This window comes from Thunnus thynnus, chromosome 15 (assembly GCF_963924715.1).
Source record: "Thunnus thynnus chromosome 15, fThuThy2.1, whole genome shotgun sequence".
Lineage (NCBI taxonomy): Eukaryota > Metazoa > Chordata > Actinopteri > Scombriformes > Scombridae > Thunnus > Thunnus thynnus.
Window position 1 is genome coordinate 55672 of NC_089531.1, and position 15251 is coordinate 70922.

General features: G+C 41.5%; 1 protein-coding gene across 9 annotated transcripts in view; it reads left to right on the plus strand.

Moving 5' to 3' along the window:
• Positions 1 to 9931: 9931 nt before the first annotated feature.
• stm (starmaker) overlaps positions 9932 to 15251 on the plus strand; it is a 29127-nt gene continuing 23807 nt past the window's right edge. For all 9 annotated transcript variants that reach the window (XM_067611918.1, XM_067611921.1, XM_067611923.1 and 6 more), the window contains exon 1: positions 9932 to 10011. In XM_067611918.1, the coding sequence (XP_067468019.1) occupies positions 10001 to 10011 (11 nt within the window). In that variant the 5' untranslated portion in view covers positions 9932 to 10000. The remainder of the gene's footprint in view (positions 10012 to 15251) is intronic.

Genomic DNA, 15251 nt, shown 5'->3' on the forward strand with positions numbered 1-15251 from the left:
CCTTCAACAGCATGAGGCCATGATGACAACAGCTGTGGCTGAAACCAAACAGGCAGCAGCAGCCCACGAGCAGGCGCTAACAATGTTAGCTGGACAGCTGCAGCAGTTAACAGCCCTGCTAACCCAAGCCCCTCAAGCCTCTGGGGCTGCTTCTCCTCCTGCTCCGCCTGCTACCGCTCCTGCACTTGCTCCAGCCCCTTTGCCACCCATGGATGCCCCTGAGCCCCGGGTGGGAATCCCGGAGCGCTACGAGGGTGATCGAGAGACCTGTGGCCCTTTCCTCACCAACTGCTCTCTCCTGTTTGCTCTGCAGCCCCGCACCTTCGCCACTGAGGGAGCGAGGGTTGCATTCGTCATCAACCATCTGACGGGCAGAGCTCGGTTATGGGGGACAGCCGAGTGGGAGAGACGGTCACCAGCCTGTGCTTCCTTTGACCTGTTTGCCACAGAGCTTCGCAAAGTGTTTGGCTTGGATACCTGTGGTCCTGAGGCAATCGGAGGTCTGATTGGACTGAAACAGGGCGAGAGAACAGTGGCAGACTATTCCATAGACTTTCGCACCAGAGCCAGCCGAAGCAAGTGGAACAACTCGGCCCTCTGCGACGCATTCCTCAACGGGTTGGCCGACTACATCAAGGATGAACTGGTTTCCCATGACCTGCCCACCACGTTGGATGGGGTGGTTGAGTTGACCACCCGCATCGACCTCCGCATCCAGGCCCGGCAACGAGAGAAGCGTCAAGGGGGAGGCCATTGCCCTCTGCCGTCCCGCTCCCATGGGGGTGCCGTCACAGCCAACTCTGCCTCTTCTTCAGCTCTGCAGACAGGGGATCCTGAGCCTATGCAGCTGGGACGCACCTCCCTCACCCCAGAGGAGAAGGAGCATCGCCGTAAGGCCAACCTCTGCCTTTACTGTGGAGCAGCAGGGCACTTCATCTCCAGATGTCCAGCAAAGAAAAGCCAGGGCTCATCAGTAATGGGGGAGATCCTGGTGAGCCCAACTTCCCTAGTGTCTCCCCGTCCCCAAAGAGCTCTGCTCCAGGCCCGGCTCCTCCTTCCGGACGGTCCCCACACCATGGCTACCTTCATTGACTCTGGGGCTGATGCCTGCATTATTGACGAGGAGCTGGCCCTTCAGTTGGGGCTCGGGCGGGTTCCTTTGCCACAACCGGTTCCCGCTAGAGCCCTAGATGGACACATCTTGGGCAACGTCACACATCAAACCTCCCCTGTCCATCTGCTGCTCTCTGGCAACCACCACGAAACAATCCAGTTTCACATCCTGAGCTCACTCCATCTGCCTCTCATCCTGGGGTATCCTTGGCTCCGTCTTCACAACCCTCACATCGACTGGGTCACGGGGGCCATTCAAGGGTGGAGCCCCTCCTGTCATCTCAGGTGCCTGCAGCAAGCCTCCTTGCCACTTCACTCCCCCAGCCCCAGCTCCTCGCCCGATCTCTCCAGGGTGCCGCCGGAGTACCACGACTTCTGCCTAGTCTTCAGTAAAGCCAAAGCCACATCTCTGCCTCCGCACCGTCCCTACGACTGCGCTATTGACCTCTTGCCTGGGACTTCACCCCCCAAGGGGCGCCTGTACTCCTTGTCTGAGCCTGAGAGAAAAGCCATGGAGACTTATATCAATGACTCTCTGGCTGCGGGTCTCATCCGTCCTTCTTCCTCCCCTGCCGGGGCGGGTTTTTTCTTCGTGGAGAAGAAGGACAAGACCCTGAGACCCTGCATTGACTACCGAGGGCTAAATGACATCACTATCAAGAACAGGTACCCGCTGCCACTCATCTCCTCCGCCTTCGAGCTGCTCCAGGGGGCCACCATTTTCACCAAGCTCGACCTGCGCAACGCCTATCACCTTGTCCGCATCAGAGAGGGAGACGAGTGGAAGACGGCCTTCAACACCCCGACAGGGCACTACGAGTACCTCGTCATGCCATTCGGCCTCACCAATGCCCCCGCCGTCTTCCAGGCCCTGGTAAATGACGTTCTTCGAGACATGCTCAACCGGTTCGTCTTTGTCTACCTGGATGACATTCTCATCTTCTCCCAGTCCAGAGATGAACACATTCACCATGTCCAAGCCGTCCTCCAGCGCCTCCTTGAGAACTCCCTGTTTGTTAAAGCTGAGAAGTGTGAGTTCCATGCCTCCTCAGTGTCCTTCCTGGGGTACATAGTTGCAAAAGACAGTTTACAGATGGACCCAGCTAAAGTCTCTGCCGTCACCTCCTGGCCTGTTCCTGAGTCCCGCAAACAGCTTCAGTGCTTCCTGGGTTTTGCCAATTTCTACCGCCGCTTCATCCGCAATTACAGCTCCGTGGCAGCTCCTCTCACCGCCCTGACCTCCTCCAAGGTGCCTTTTCAGTGGTCACCTTCCACTGACAAAGCCTTCCAAACTCTCAAGACACGGTTCACCTCAGCACCCATCCTTCAGATGCCCGACCCTGATCGCCAGTTCATTGTGGAGGTGGATGCCTCTGATGTGGGGATAGGGGGTGTCCTGTCCCAGCGCTCTGCCACTGACCAGAAGCTCCACCCATGTGCCTTCTTCTCTCGGCGTTTGTCGCCTGCTGAGAGGAATTATGATATTGGCAACAGGGAGTTGCTGGCAGTGAAGATGGCTCTTGAAGAGTGGCGGCATTGGTTGGAGGGTACCAAAGAGCCTTTTCTGGTCTGGACTGACCACAAGAACTTGGAGTACATCCGATCAGCTAAAAGACTGAATTCCCGCCAAGCCCGTTGGTGCCTGTTCTTTGCCCGTTTCAACTTCACCCTCTCCTACCGCCCTGGGTCTCGTAATGCCAAGCCTGACGCCCTGTCCCGGCAATTCCAGAGAGTGGAGGAATCTGGAAAGAGGCCAGAGCCCATCCTCCCTGGGTCCTGTCTTATCGCCGCGGTGACCTGGGACATCGAGGAGAGGGTGAGAGCAGCGGCTGAGGGACAGCCTGGTCCCAGCTCCTGCCCGCCAAACTGCTTGTTCGTCCCTCCAGCCTTGAGGTCAGAGGTGCTGCAGTGGGCCCACTCCTCCAAGCTCTCCTGCCACCCTGGTGCTCGACGGACACAGCACGCCCTCCTCCAGCGCTTCTGGTGGCCCAGCTTGAAAGAGGACACCCAGGACTTCGTCAAAGCCTGCCCGGTCTGTAATCAACACAAGACCTCCCGCCGGGCCCCAGCAGGACTTCTACAGCCTCTTCCTGTTCCCCACCGCCCATGGTCCCACATCTCCATGGACTTTGTGACAGGCCTTCCCTCTTCTGAAGGCCATACTGTCATCCTGACCATTGTGGACCGCTTCAGTAAGATGGCCCACTTCGTGCCTCTGCCCAAGCTCCCTTCAGCCAAGAGAACTGCTCAGTTGGTCCTGCTCCACATATTCCGTCTTCATGGCCTCCCTGTCGATGTGGTGTCAGACCCTGGGCCTCAATTTGCCTCTGTTTTTTGGAGAGAGTTCTGCAGTCTCCTGGGTGCCACCGCCAGTCTGTCCTCCGGCTTCCACCCTCAGACCAATGGGCAAACGGAGCGCATGAACCAGGAGTTGGAAACAGCCCTGCGGTGCATGGCCTCCCAGAACCCCTCCTCCTGGTCCTCACAGCTGTTGTGGGTAGAATATGCCCACAACTCCCTCATCTGCTCTGCCACCGGCCTCTCTCCTTTCCAATGTGCATACGGCTATCAACCACCATTGTTCCCCACCCAGGAGAAGGAGGTTTCCTGCCCGTCTGTCCAAGCCTTCATCCGCCGCTGCCGCAGAACCTGGCTCCGGGCCCGTTCCATCCTCCTTCGGTCTGTGGACCGCTACACTGCCGCTGCCAACCGCCGCCGCACCCCTGCACCTACTTACCAAGCGGGTCAGCGAGTGTGGCTCTCCACCCGAGACCTGCCCCTCCGCGTGGAATCCAGGAAGATGGCACCTAAACACATCGGACCCTTCACTATACAGAAAGTCATCAATCCCGTTGCAGTACGGTTGAAGCTCCCGCGCTCTATGCGCGTCCATCCAACCTTCCATGTCTCCAAGGTGAAGCCGGTCCATGACAGTCCCTTGGTCCCTGCAGCACCGCCACCACCTCCTCCACGCATTGTTGACGGGGGTCCAGTCTACACGGTGCACCGCCTGATGCGCTCCCGCCGGCGGGGGAGAGGCCTTCAGTACTTGGTGGACTGGGAGGGGTATGGCCCAGAAGAGAGATCCTGGGTTCCTGCTCGTTTCATCATCGACCCCAACCTCATTGCTGATTTTCATCGGTGTCATCCTGACCAGCCAGTTAAGATGCCTGCCCGTCGGGGAGCCCGCACTTTGCCTCCACCAGACCGGCCTCTGGAGGACCGTTCCTTGGGGGAAGCTACAGATGATGGAGAATCCCTCCACCAGACCCCCTCCACCCACCCGGCTGAGGAAATGGACTGGTCCGACTCCCAGGAGTTGTAGGCCCATCTCCTGCCCCGTTTATAGTGCCTTTTTAGGGATGTCGGGAGCCATCCCTTGAGGGGAGGGTTCTGTCAGAGTCTGCTCTCCCCCTCACCTGTTGCTGTGGGAATTATCCAATCATTCAGTCTCACTCTCTGCTCTGCCACACCCCTCATTAGTTCAACCACCTTCACCTGGCGCTCCCACCTGCTCATCATCTGCAATCAAGCCTGTATATAAGCTGCCTCGGCCCACTCCCTTCTTGTCAGATTGTCTACGCTACTATGCTCAGTCATCTTGCTCTCTTCACTGGACTGCCTTCCTGGTTTCTGATCAGCTTGTCTTCGACCATCGCTCCTCGTCTCTGCCCCGGTAAACCCACCAGCCTTCTGTCCCTGACTCTGAGTTCTGCCTGCCTGTTCCCTGGTCTTTGTCCGCTGTGGGAGTGGAGGATCGGGGTTCAAAAACTGTGTTTCTCCGACCGTGCTAATATTTCCTTGACATCGTGTGAAATAAAGACTGCTGAGTTTAAACCAGTGTCATTTGTGCTGCTATTGGGTCCTTCCTATACCCGTTACAAGAGACTGTGTCTGTCCCCAAAACCACATAGAGACTGCGTCTGTCCCCAAAACCACATAGAGACTGCGTCTGTCCCCAAAACCACATAGGGACTGTGTCTGTCCCCAAAACCACATAGAGACTGTGTCTGTCCCCAAAACACTTAAATCAATTAAATCTGAAATAAATAAAAGAGGATTCATTCATAAAAATCTAATAAAAATTAAAACCACTACTGCAACAGTTCAACAAAATAAGAGAATTAAATGTGGACTCTTGAACATTAGATCTCTGTCATCTGAACCCGTATTAGTAAACGATTTAATCTCAGATCATCATATTGATTGATTGTCTTGCTGAAACCTGGCTGTGTTATGAAGAACATGTCAGTCTAATGAATCCAGTCCTCCCAGTCATATTAATACTCACATTCCTCCAGACACTGGCCGAGGAGGAGGAGTCTCAGCCTCATTATCAACTCTAGACCTGAACTTCATTATAACTCATTAGAAAGTCTTGTTCTTAGTCTCTCAGCCAACCTGGAAAACTTTACAGCCAGTTCTATGTGTTATAGTGAACCGTCCTCCTGGTCCGTACTCTGTGCTTAGTACAGATAAAGTAATTATAGTAGGTGATTTAATATTCATGTGGACGTTGATAGTGACAGTCTCAGCACTGTGTTTATCTCATTATTAGACTCAACTGGCTTCTCTCAGTGTGTAAATAATCCCACTCACCGTCTGAACCACACCCTCCACCTTGTTCTGACTTATGGCATCGAAATTGAACATTTGATAGTTTTTCCACAAAATCCTATTTTATCAGACCATTATTTGATAACTTTTGAATTCCTATTACTGGATTACACACCATTAGACAAAAATGTCCTCACTAGATGTCTCTCTGATAGTGTTGTAGATAAATTTAAGGAAGCAGTTCCATCAGTACTGAATTCACTGCCATGTCTCAATACTACAGGGGACTCTTATGTTAACTTTAGTTCCTCCCAAACTGATAATCTTGTTGATAGTGCTGCAGGCTCATTACCAATAACACTCGACTCCATCGCCCCCTTAAAAAGGAAGATAATAAAACATAAGAGGTTAGCTCCATGGTTTAACTCCCAAACCCACAAATTAAAACAAAAATCGCAAAAACTTGAAAGGATTTGGCGTTCCACCAAACTAGAAGAATCTCACTTAGTCTGGCAAGATAGTCTTAAAACATATAGGAAGGCCCTCTGTAATGCCAGAGCCGCCTATTACTCAGCATTAATAGAAGAGAATAAAAACAGCCCTAGGTTCCTTTTCAGCACTTTGGCTGACAAAGAGTCATAACTCTATTGATCCATGTATTCCTATAGCTCTCAGTAGTAATGACTTCATGACATCCTCATGGTAACCATTCCCTATTTTAACTCCCAGTGAAGACCTTTCTCTCTGATATTCCACTATGAATCATGCAACTCATCATACTCAAAAGCTGACATCACATTTAAAGTCCTCCCCATTCACCACGATTAATGGCGGCCTTTGGGGTTCACTGGAAGGGGGCCTACTACTTCGCTGTAAGGCTCATTTTTGGCTGCAAAAGTAGCCCCAAGTTGTTTGGCTCATTGTCTGACTTTCTCATCCCCTCTCTTCCTTTTTTGCCCCTAGCTCGTGGTCTAACCAATCCATTTTCTGTCTTGTCCGAGTTTGGTTTTTCCTTGTCGGAAGACAAGAGTTCCTTGGCATAACTCTCGACACCATCCTGCTTCAGGCTTATTACCGCTCCAGAAACCTAATCACATTCATCTCCTCTGCAACTTCTCCTCACCGCCCACTGCACAAAACGACAGCTGCTCTCCCTCCTTGGCCTCTTTAACTTACCCATGCACATCATTTCTCAAGGCCATTCTTTAATTTCTCACCTGTTCTCACTTGCATTATCTACACCTTCACATGACACAAACCCTCCATCACCCAGATTATTAGTTTATCCCAAAAAGCCATCATCAATAGCCTCATCCATAGCAATCTCTCTACCTACTGAACAGCCTGAAATTCCTTTCACTCCTTTGACAATATGTTCAACCTACATTTTCCTCCTATTGATGTAACCACGCTTATTACTTTCTTCTCCCACCCCCATCTGTCACTGCCAATTAAAATACCCACTATCAAAGTGTACGTAAGTGGAATAAGCTGCCTACAGGTTCCCCCTGTTCTCAGATGTATGTCACTTTGGATAAAAGCGTCTGCTAAATGAAATTGTAAATTATAAATTGTTACTCATGAAAGGCCTTAAATGCCAATCCCTCACCATCTCCCATTGACTTCTGACCTCCTCTCCCTCTGCATCAACACGTTCGGGACACATATCTCAGCATCTGGCTTGCATATTGGAATCCATGTTTCTGCTGGCTTTCTTCGGTTTCCTTCAGCGCTCTGAATTTACCTCCTCATGTATCAAATGAAATCCAGGTCGCCACCCTTGCGTGTCCAACCTACACGTTCAGTAAACAAAACAAAGTGGCAATCCAGTCCCTGTACTCTATTTCAAACTAGATTCATATCTAAGTCCTATTAAGTCTCTAGAACGTTTCATCCAAATCCAAAAATCTCAAAATGTTTCCCCATTTGACCCTCTTCCCATCACAGAATCTCATCATGCCCAGACTCTTTCCCAATTTGTTTTCCTGTCATTCCTTCTGTATTGGAGCAGCCACGTCGGCCTCCAGCCAAGGAGTCCCAGATCACCTAATCAAAGTCATGGGTCGTTGGTCCTCCCAAGCTTACCAATCATACATTCACTCCAACCTGCAAGATCCATACAATTCTCAGTTATCACTGAATTCCTCGGAAGGTTTTTGTGGGTCTGCTGAGCCCGGGATGAAGCCTTTCCAACACCGCCACCATTCTTCTTGCTTCATATTCATCCAGTAATCACAGTGTCCCAAGTTCATGATCATTAAACCATCATTTGCATTTCATTCAGGTTGTGGTCCTTGCTCATGAATGTATTAAGGACATTGGTCACATGCTGTTAATATTTTGGTAAAATGTTAACATGTTTTTAACATGTTGTTACCTTTAACTGAGTTTATTTTAAGAACTTCCTTCTCATAATCTCTTTGTGTTTCTCATGAAGTATTGCCCAACCAGTTCTGCATACCAGGCATAGCACACACATACACACACACACACACACACACACACACACACACACAGTATATATTTCTTGACATTTCCTGGTAGTCAGTTTAAAGTCAGACAGGTTGAGTTGCTTCCCCGGAACAAAATCTGCAGTGATCTGATCTAAACCCAGTTTACAGTATATAACACCCATAGTCAGTATCAATTAAATGTGAAGTAAATACAAACCCTGTCCATTTAATACAATTTATTAGTTTTTGGACAAAACCCAAGAAGCTAATTCATTTGAAAAACAGAATATCTGACTAATTAAACTATAATGATGGGTCCATATTTAAGAACAAACTGCAACTAAACTCAGCACAGCCCATTCTTTTTTAATATTTGGTATGCCCACCATTATTTCTGATGCCAAACTCAATCCTCCTGAGCAGGGACGATACCGGTCTTGAACAAATCTGTGGAGATGTTCTGTCATTCTTCATAGATTATTCTTTTCAGCTGCTCTTTGCTGGAGGGGTTTTGTTGCTCTTCCTCTTTAAAATTCTCTAAATGTGTTCTGTTGGATTCAGGTCAGAGGTCAAACTCAGCCAGGTCATAGTTTTCACTTTTTTCCCTTTAATTGATTTTTGCAGTGTGTTTTGGATCATTGTCATGTTGGAAAATTCCTCTCTTGCCAACTTTTAGAGACTGGGAGTCATCTTTTCATTCAGTATTTGGGATTACAAACTTGCATTCATAGTGCCACCAATAAACGTCATCTCCCCTACACCTTTCGCACTCATGCAGCCCCACATCAGCACACTCCCACCTCCATGTTTCACAGTCGGCACTATGCAGTCACTTTGGTAGTCCTGGACAGGTCCACGTCAAACATGCTGGACCCCATCTGATCCAAACTAATTTATTTTGGTTTCATCTGAACAAACAATGCGCCGACAGTATTCATCGGGCTTCTTTTCATGTTCTTTGGCAAAGTTTAATCTTGCTGTTTTGTGCCATTTTGTGAGCAGTAGTTTTCTCCATGTCCGTAGAGGTTGACCTCCTGCAGTGTTCTTCGCGCATTCTGAGCAGTCACTGAGACACCAGTTTCCACAGATAATTGTTGTGCCAAGGCAGAAGCTCTTCCCCATCTGCTTTTCAATGCAAGGCTGCATAAATAGTGAATTGTCCATGCTGTCATTTTTTGAGGATGGCCACTGCACCTTCTGTTATTAGTAGTATGGGTCCTCTTGTACCTGCTAACCACTGGTGCAGCTGTGTTTGGGCTTATGTTCAGCAGCCCACTGATCTTGTATCTTCTCCCATCTTTACAGAGTTTTACAATCTGGTTTCTTACTTGTTCAGGCAGTTTCTCACCATGTGGAGCCATGTTTCATCAGACAGGCCACAGTGGTCACAGGTGTACTTACTTATCCAACCTGTTTGTTTTTAATTACAAATAAGATTAAATACACTACACTTCACCCTAAAATACTTCACTTGTGAATCATTTAATATATTACCGATATTGCACAGGGGTGTACTCAGTTTAGTTATATACTGTAAATCTGGTCAGACAGACAGGCAGACAGACAGACAGACAGACAGACAGACAGACAGACAGACAAACAGGCAGGCAGGCAGGCAGACAGACAGACAGACAGGCAGGCAGACAGACAGACAGACAGACAGGCAGACAGACAGACAGACAGACAGACAGACAGACAGATAGACAGGCAGTCAGACAGACAGACAGGCAGACAGGGGATCCAGAGGAGGAGGAGGAGGAGGAGGAGGAGGAGGAGGAGGGACTGAGTATAAAAAGCTGCTGCCCTCTTTCAGCTGAGTTCAGAAACTCAAGAAACTGAAGTTTGATCACATTTACAGTCACCTGCTGAACAACAACATGCTGCGACGGTGAGTTTGTTCTTTTCTTCTCCTGAGAAACATGTTTTATTTTAGTTCACCGGCTTCAGATTAGTTGAATGAAGGAACTAAATTAATTCTACATCAGCCACACATCTATCACTATGTTCGCTGAAATTTTGCAGCAGATGAAATATGAAACTTTGTGAAACTTTATGAAACATTATGACACATGATGAAATGTTATGCGGCTTGTGGAAACATTCTCTGCTCACTATGACATTATTACTGTAATGAGTGTAATGAGGTAATTGCTTGACGTTTCTCTCATGTTTGACTTTGAGCAGTTTGTGTTGTCGAGTTGATGCCACCCAGTGATTATCTGATATTTCTATTGTTGTTTCTAATTAGACTCTACTCTGTGATTTTACTCATGCCAGACCGGTTTTTCAGCTTCTGACATTTGAGTTTTTCTGTCACATAAAGGCTGCAGTTTAAAGTTACATCATTAACACAAAAAAACAATAACTGAACTTTTCATTGTGACTCAACATTTTCCTGCTGATCTTTGTTTACTTTGAATGGATCCTGGACTCTTACTTTGCTGCTGCTGTCAGTATGAGGACTGTATTAGTCAGCTGTCTCTATGTCTGCTCTGCAGAACAGCAGCTGAAGGACTCCAGTGTTTCAAGGATAAAGCAGCTTTTTCATCTGACACTTGACTCTCAGAATGAACCTAAAGCTTTTCTGTCTCTTTGAGGACCTGAGCTCCGGTTTTGTTTTGCAGCTCGCTTCTCTCTATATGTTGGAAAAGAAGAGATGCTTTGTTTTTTTTCTGAGGAGGAAACACAATCATTTAACCCTTCAGACTGATGACTGATTTCACCCACCAGTCATTCTACACACCTGACAATCCTCACTTTACATTCTTTCCATTATCATGTAAATCAATGAGAGATAACTTTTACGTTCTTCAGGATATGTTCTTTACATTATATTCTTTACTTTACTCCAACTACTTTACTGTAACTACTTTACTATAACTACTTTACTATAACTACTTTACTGTAACTACTTTACTATAACTACTTTACTGTAACTACTTTACTATAACTACTTTACTATAACTACTTTACTGTAACTACTTTGCTGTAATTTTAACTACTTTACTAAAATTACTTTACTATAATTACTTTACTATAACTACTTTACTGTAACTACTTTGCGGTAATTTTAACTACGTTACTATAATTACTTTACTGTAACTACTTTACTATAACTACTTTACTATAACTACTTTACTATAATTACTTTACTATAACTACTTTACTGTAACTACTTTGCTGTAATTTTAACTACTTTACTATAACTACTTTACCGTAACTACTTTACTGTAACTACTTTGCTGTAATTTTAACTACGTTACTATAATTACTTTACTGTAACTACTTTACTATAACTACTTTACTATAACTACTTTACTGTAATTACTTTACTGTAATTTTAACTACTTTACTATAATTACTTTACTGTAACTACTTTACTATAACTACTTTACTATAACTACTTTACTGTAACTACTTTGCTGTAATTTTAACTACTTTACTATAACTACATTTACTGTAACTACTTTGCTGTAATTTTAACTACTTTACTATAACTACTTTACTGTAACTACTTTGCTGTAATTTTAACTACTTTACTATAATTGCTTTACTATAACTACTTTACTATAACTACTTTACTGTAACTACTTTGCTGTAATTTTAACTACTTTACTATAACTACTTTACCGTAACTACTTTACTGTAACTACTTTGCTGTAATTTTAACTACGTTACTATAATTACTTTACTGTAACTACTTTACTATAACTACTTTACTATAACTACTTTACTATAACTACTTTACTGTAATTACTTTACTGTAATTTTAACTACTTTACTATAATTACTTTACTGTAACTACTTTACTATAACTACTCTACTATAACTACTTTACTGTAACTACTTTGCTGTAATTTTAACTACTTTACTATAATTACTTTACTATAACTACTTTACTATAACTACATTTACTGTAACTACTTTGCTGTAATTTTAACTACTTTACTATAATTACTTTACTATAACTACTTTACTATAACTACTTTACTGTAACTACATTTACTGTAACTACTTTGCTGTAATTTTAACTACGTTACTATAATTACTTTACTGTAACTACTTTACTATAACTACTTTACTGTAATTACTTTACTGTAATTTTAACTACTTTACTATAATTACTTTACTGTTACTACTTTACTATAACTACTTTACTGTAACTACCTTGCTGTAATTTTAACTACTTTACTATAATTACTTTACTATAACTACTTTACTATAACTACTTTACTATAACTACATTTACTGTAACTACTTTGCTGTAATTTTAACTACTTTACTATAATTACTTTACTATAACTACTTTACTATAACTACATTTACTGTAACTACTTTGCTGTAATTTTAACTACTTTACTATAACTACTTTACTGTAACTACTTTACTGTAACTTTAACTACTTTACTGTAATTACTTTACTTTAACTACTTTACTATAATTACTTTACTATAACTACTTTACTATAATTTCTTTACTGTAACTACTTTACTATAATTACTTTACTATAACTACTTTACTATAACTACTTTACTGTAATTACTTTACTGTAATTTTAACAACTTTACTATACTTACTTTATTGTAACTACTTTACTGTAACTACTTTACTGTAACTTTAACTACTTTACTGTAATTACTTTACTTTAACTACTTTACTATAATTACTTTACTGTAACTACTTTACTATAACTACTTTACTGTAACTACTTTACTGTAATTTTAACTACTTTACTATAACTACTTTACTATAATTTTAACTACTTTACTATAATTACTTTACTGTAACTACTTTACTATAACTACTTTACTATAACTACTTTACTGTAACTACTTTACTGTAATTTTAACTACTTTACTTTAACTACTTTACTGTAACTACCTTACTATAACTTTAACGACTTTACTATAACTACTTTACTGTAACTACTTTACTATAACTACTTTACTTTAACTACTTTGCTGTAATTTTAACTACTTTACTATAATTACTTTACTATAACTACATTTACTGTAACTACTTTTCTGTAATTTTAACTACTTTACTGTAACTACTTTACTGTAACTACTTTGCTGTAATTTTAACTACTTTACTATAATTGCTTTACTATAACTACTTTACTATAACTACTTTACTGTAACTACTTTGCTGTAATTTTAACTACTTTACTATAACTACTTTACCGTAACTACTTTACTGTAACTACTTTGCTGTAATTTTAACTACGTTACTATAATTACTTTACTGTAACTACTTTACTATAGCTACTTTACTATAACTACTTTACTATAACTACTTTACTGTAACTACTTTGCTGTAATTTTAACTACTTTACTATAATTACTTTACTATAACTACTTTACTATAACTACTTTACTATAACTACATTTACTGTAACTACTTTGCTGTAATTTTAACTACTTTACTATAATTACTTTACTATAACTACTTTACTATAACTACTTTACTGTAACTACATTTACTGTAACTACTTTGCTGTAATTTTAACTACGTTACTATAATTACTTTACTGTAACTACTTTACTATAACTACTTTACTATAACTACTTTACTGTAATTACTTTACTGTAATTTTAACTACTTTACTATAATTACTTTACTGTTACTACTTTACTGTAATTTTAACTACTTTACTATAATTACATTACTGTTACTACTTTACTATAACTACTTTACTGTAACTACTTTGCTGTAATTTTAACTACTTTACTATAATTACTTTACTATAACTACTTTACTATAACTACATTTACTGTAACTACTTTGCTGTAATTTTAACTACTTTACTATAACTACTTTACTATAACTACTTTACTGTAATTACTTTACTGTAATTTTAACTACTTTACTATAATTACTTTACTGTTACTACTTTACTGTAATTTTAACTACTTTACTATAATTACTTTACTGTTACTACTTTACTATAACTACTTTACTGTAACTACTTTGCTGTAATTTTAACTACTTTACTATAATTACTTTACTATAACTACTTTACTATAACTACATTTACTGTAACTACTTTGCTGTAATTTTAACTACTTTACTATAACTACTTTACTGTAACTACTTTACTGTAACTTTAACTACTTTACTGTAATTACTTTACTTTAACTACTTTACTATAATTACTTTACTATAACTACTTTACTATAATTACTTTACTGTAACTACTTTACTATAATTACTTTACTATAACTACTTTACTATAACTACTTTACTGTAATTACTTTACTGTAATTTTAACAACTTTACTATACTTACTTTATTGTAACTACTTTACTGTAACTACTTTACTGTAACTTTAACTACTTTACTGTAATTACTTTACTTTAACTACTTTACTATAATTACTTTACTGTAACTACTTTACTATAACTACTTTACTGTAACTACTTTACTGTAATTTTAACTACTTTACTATAACTACTTTACTATAATTTTAACTACTTTACTATAATTACTTTACTGTAACTACTTTACTATAACTACTTTACTATAACTACTTTACTGTAACTACTTTACTGTAATTTTAACTACTTTACTATAACTACTTTACTGTAACTACCTTACTATAACTTTAACGACTTTACTATAACTACTTTACTGTAACTACTTTACTATAACTACTTTACTGTAACTACTTTACTATAACTACTTTATTATAACTACTTTACTGTAACTACTTTACTATAACTACTTTACTGTAACTACTTTACTGTAACTACTTTACTATAATTGCTTTACTGTAACTACTTTACTGTAACTACTTTACTATAATGATTTTACTGTAACGACTTTACTATAACTACTTTACTGTAACTACTTTACTATAACTACTTTACTGTAATTTTAACTACTTTACTATAATTACTTTACTGTAACTATTTTACTGTAACTACTTTACTGTAACTACTTTACTGTAATTTTAACTACTTTACTATAATGATTTTACTGTAACTACTTTACTGTAACTACTTTACTGTAATTACTTTACTGTAATTTTAACAACTTTACTATACTTACTTTATTGTAACTACTTTACTGTAACTACTTTACTGTAACTTTAACTACTTTACTGCAATTACTTTACTGTAACTACTT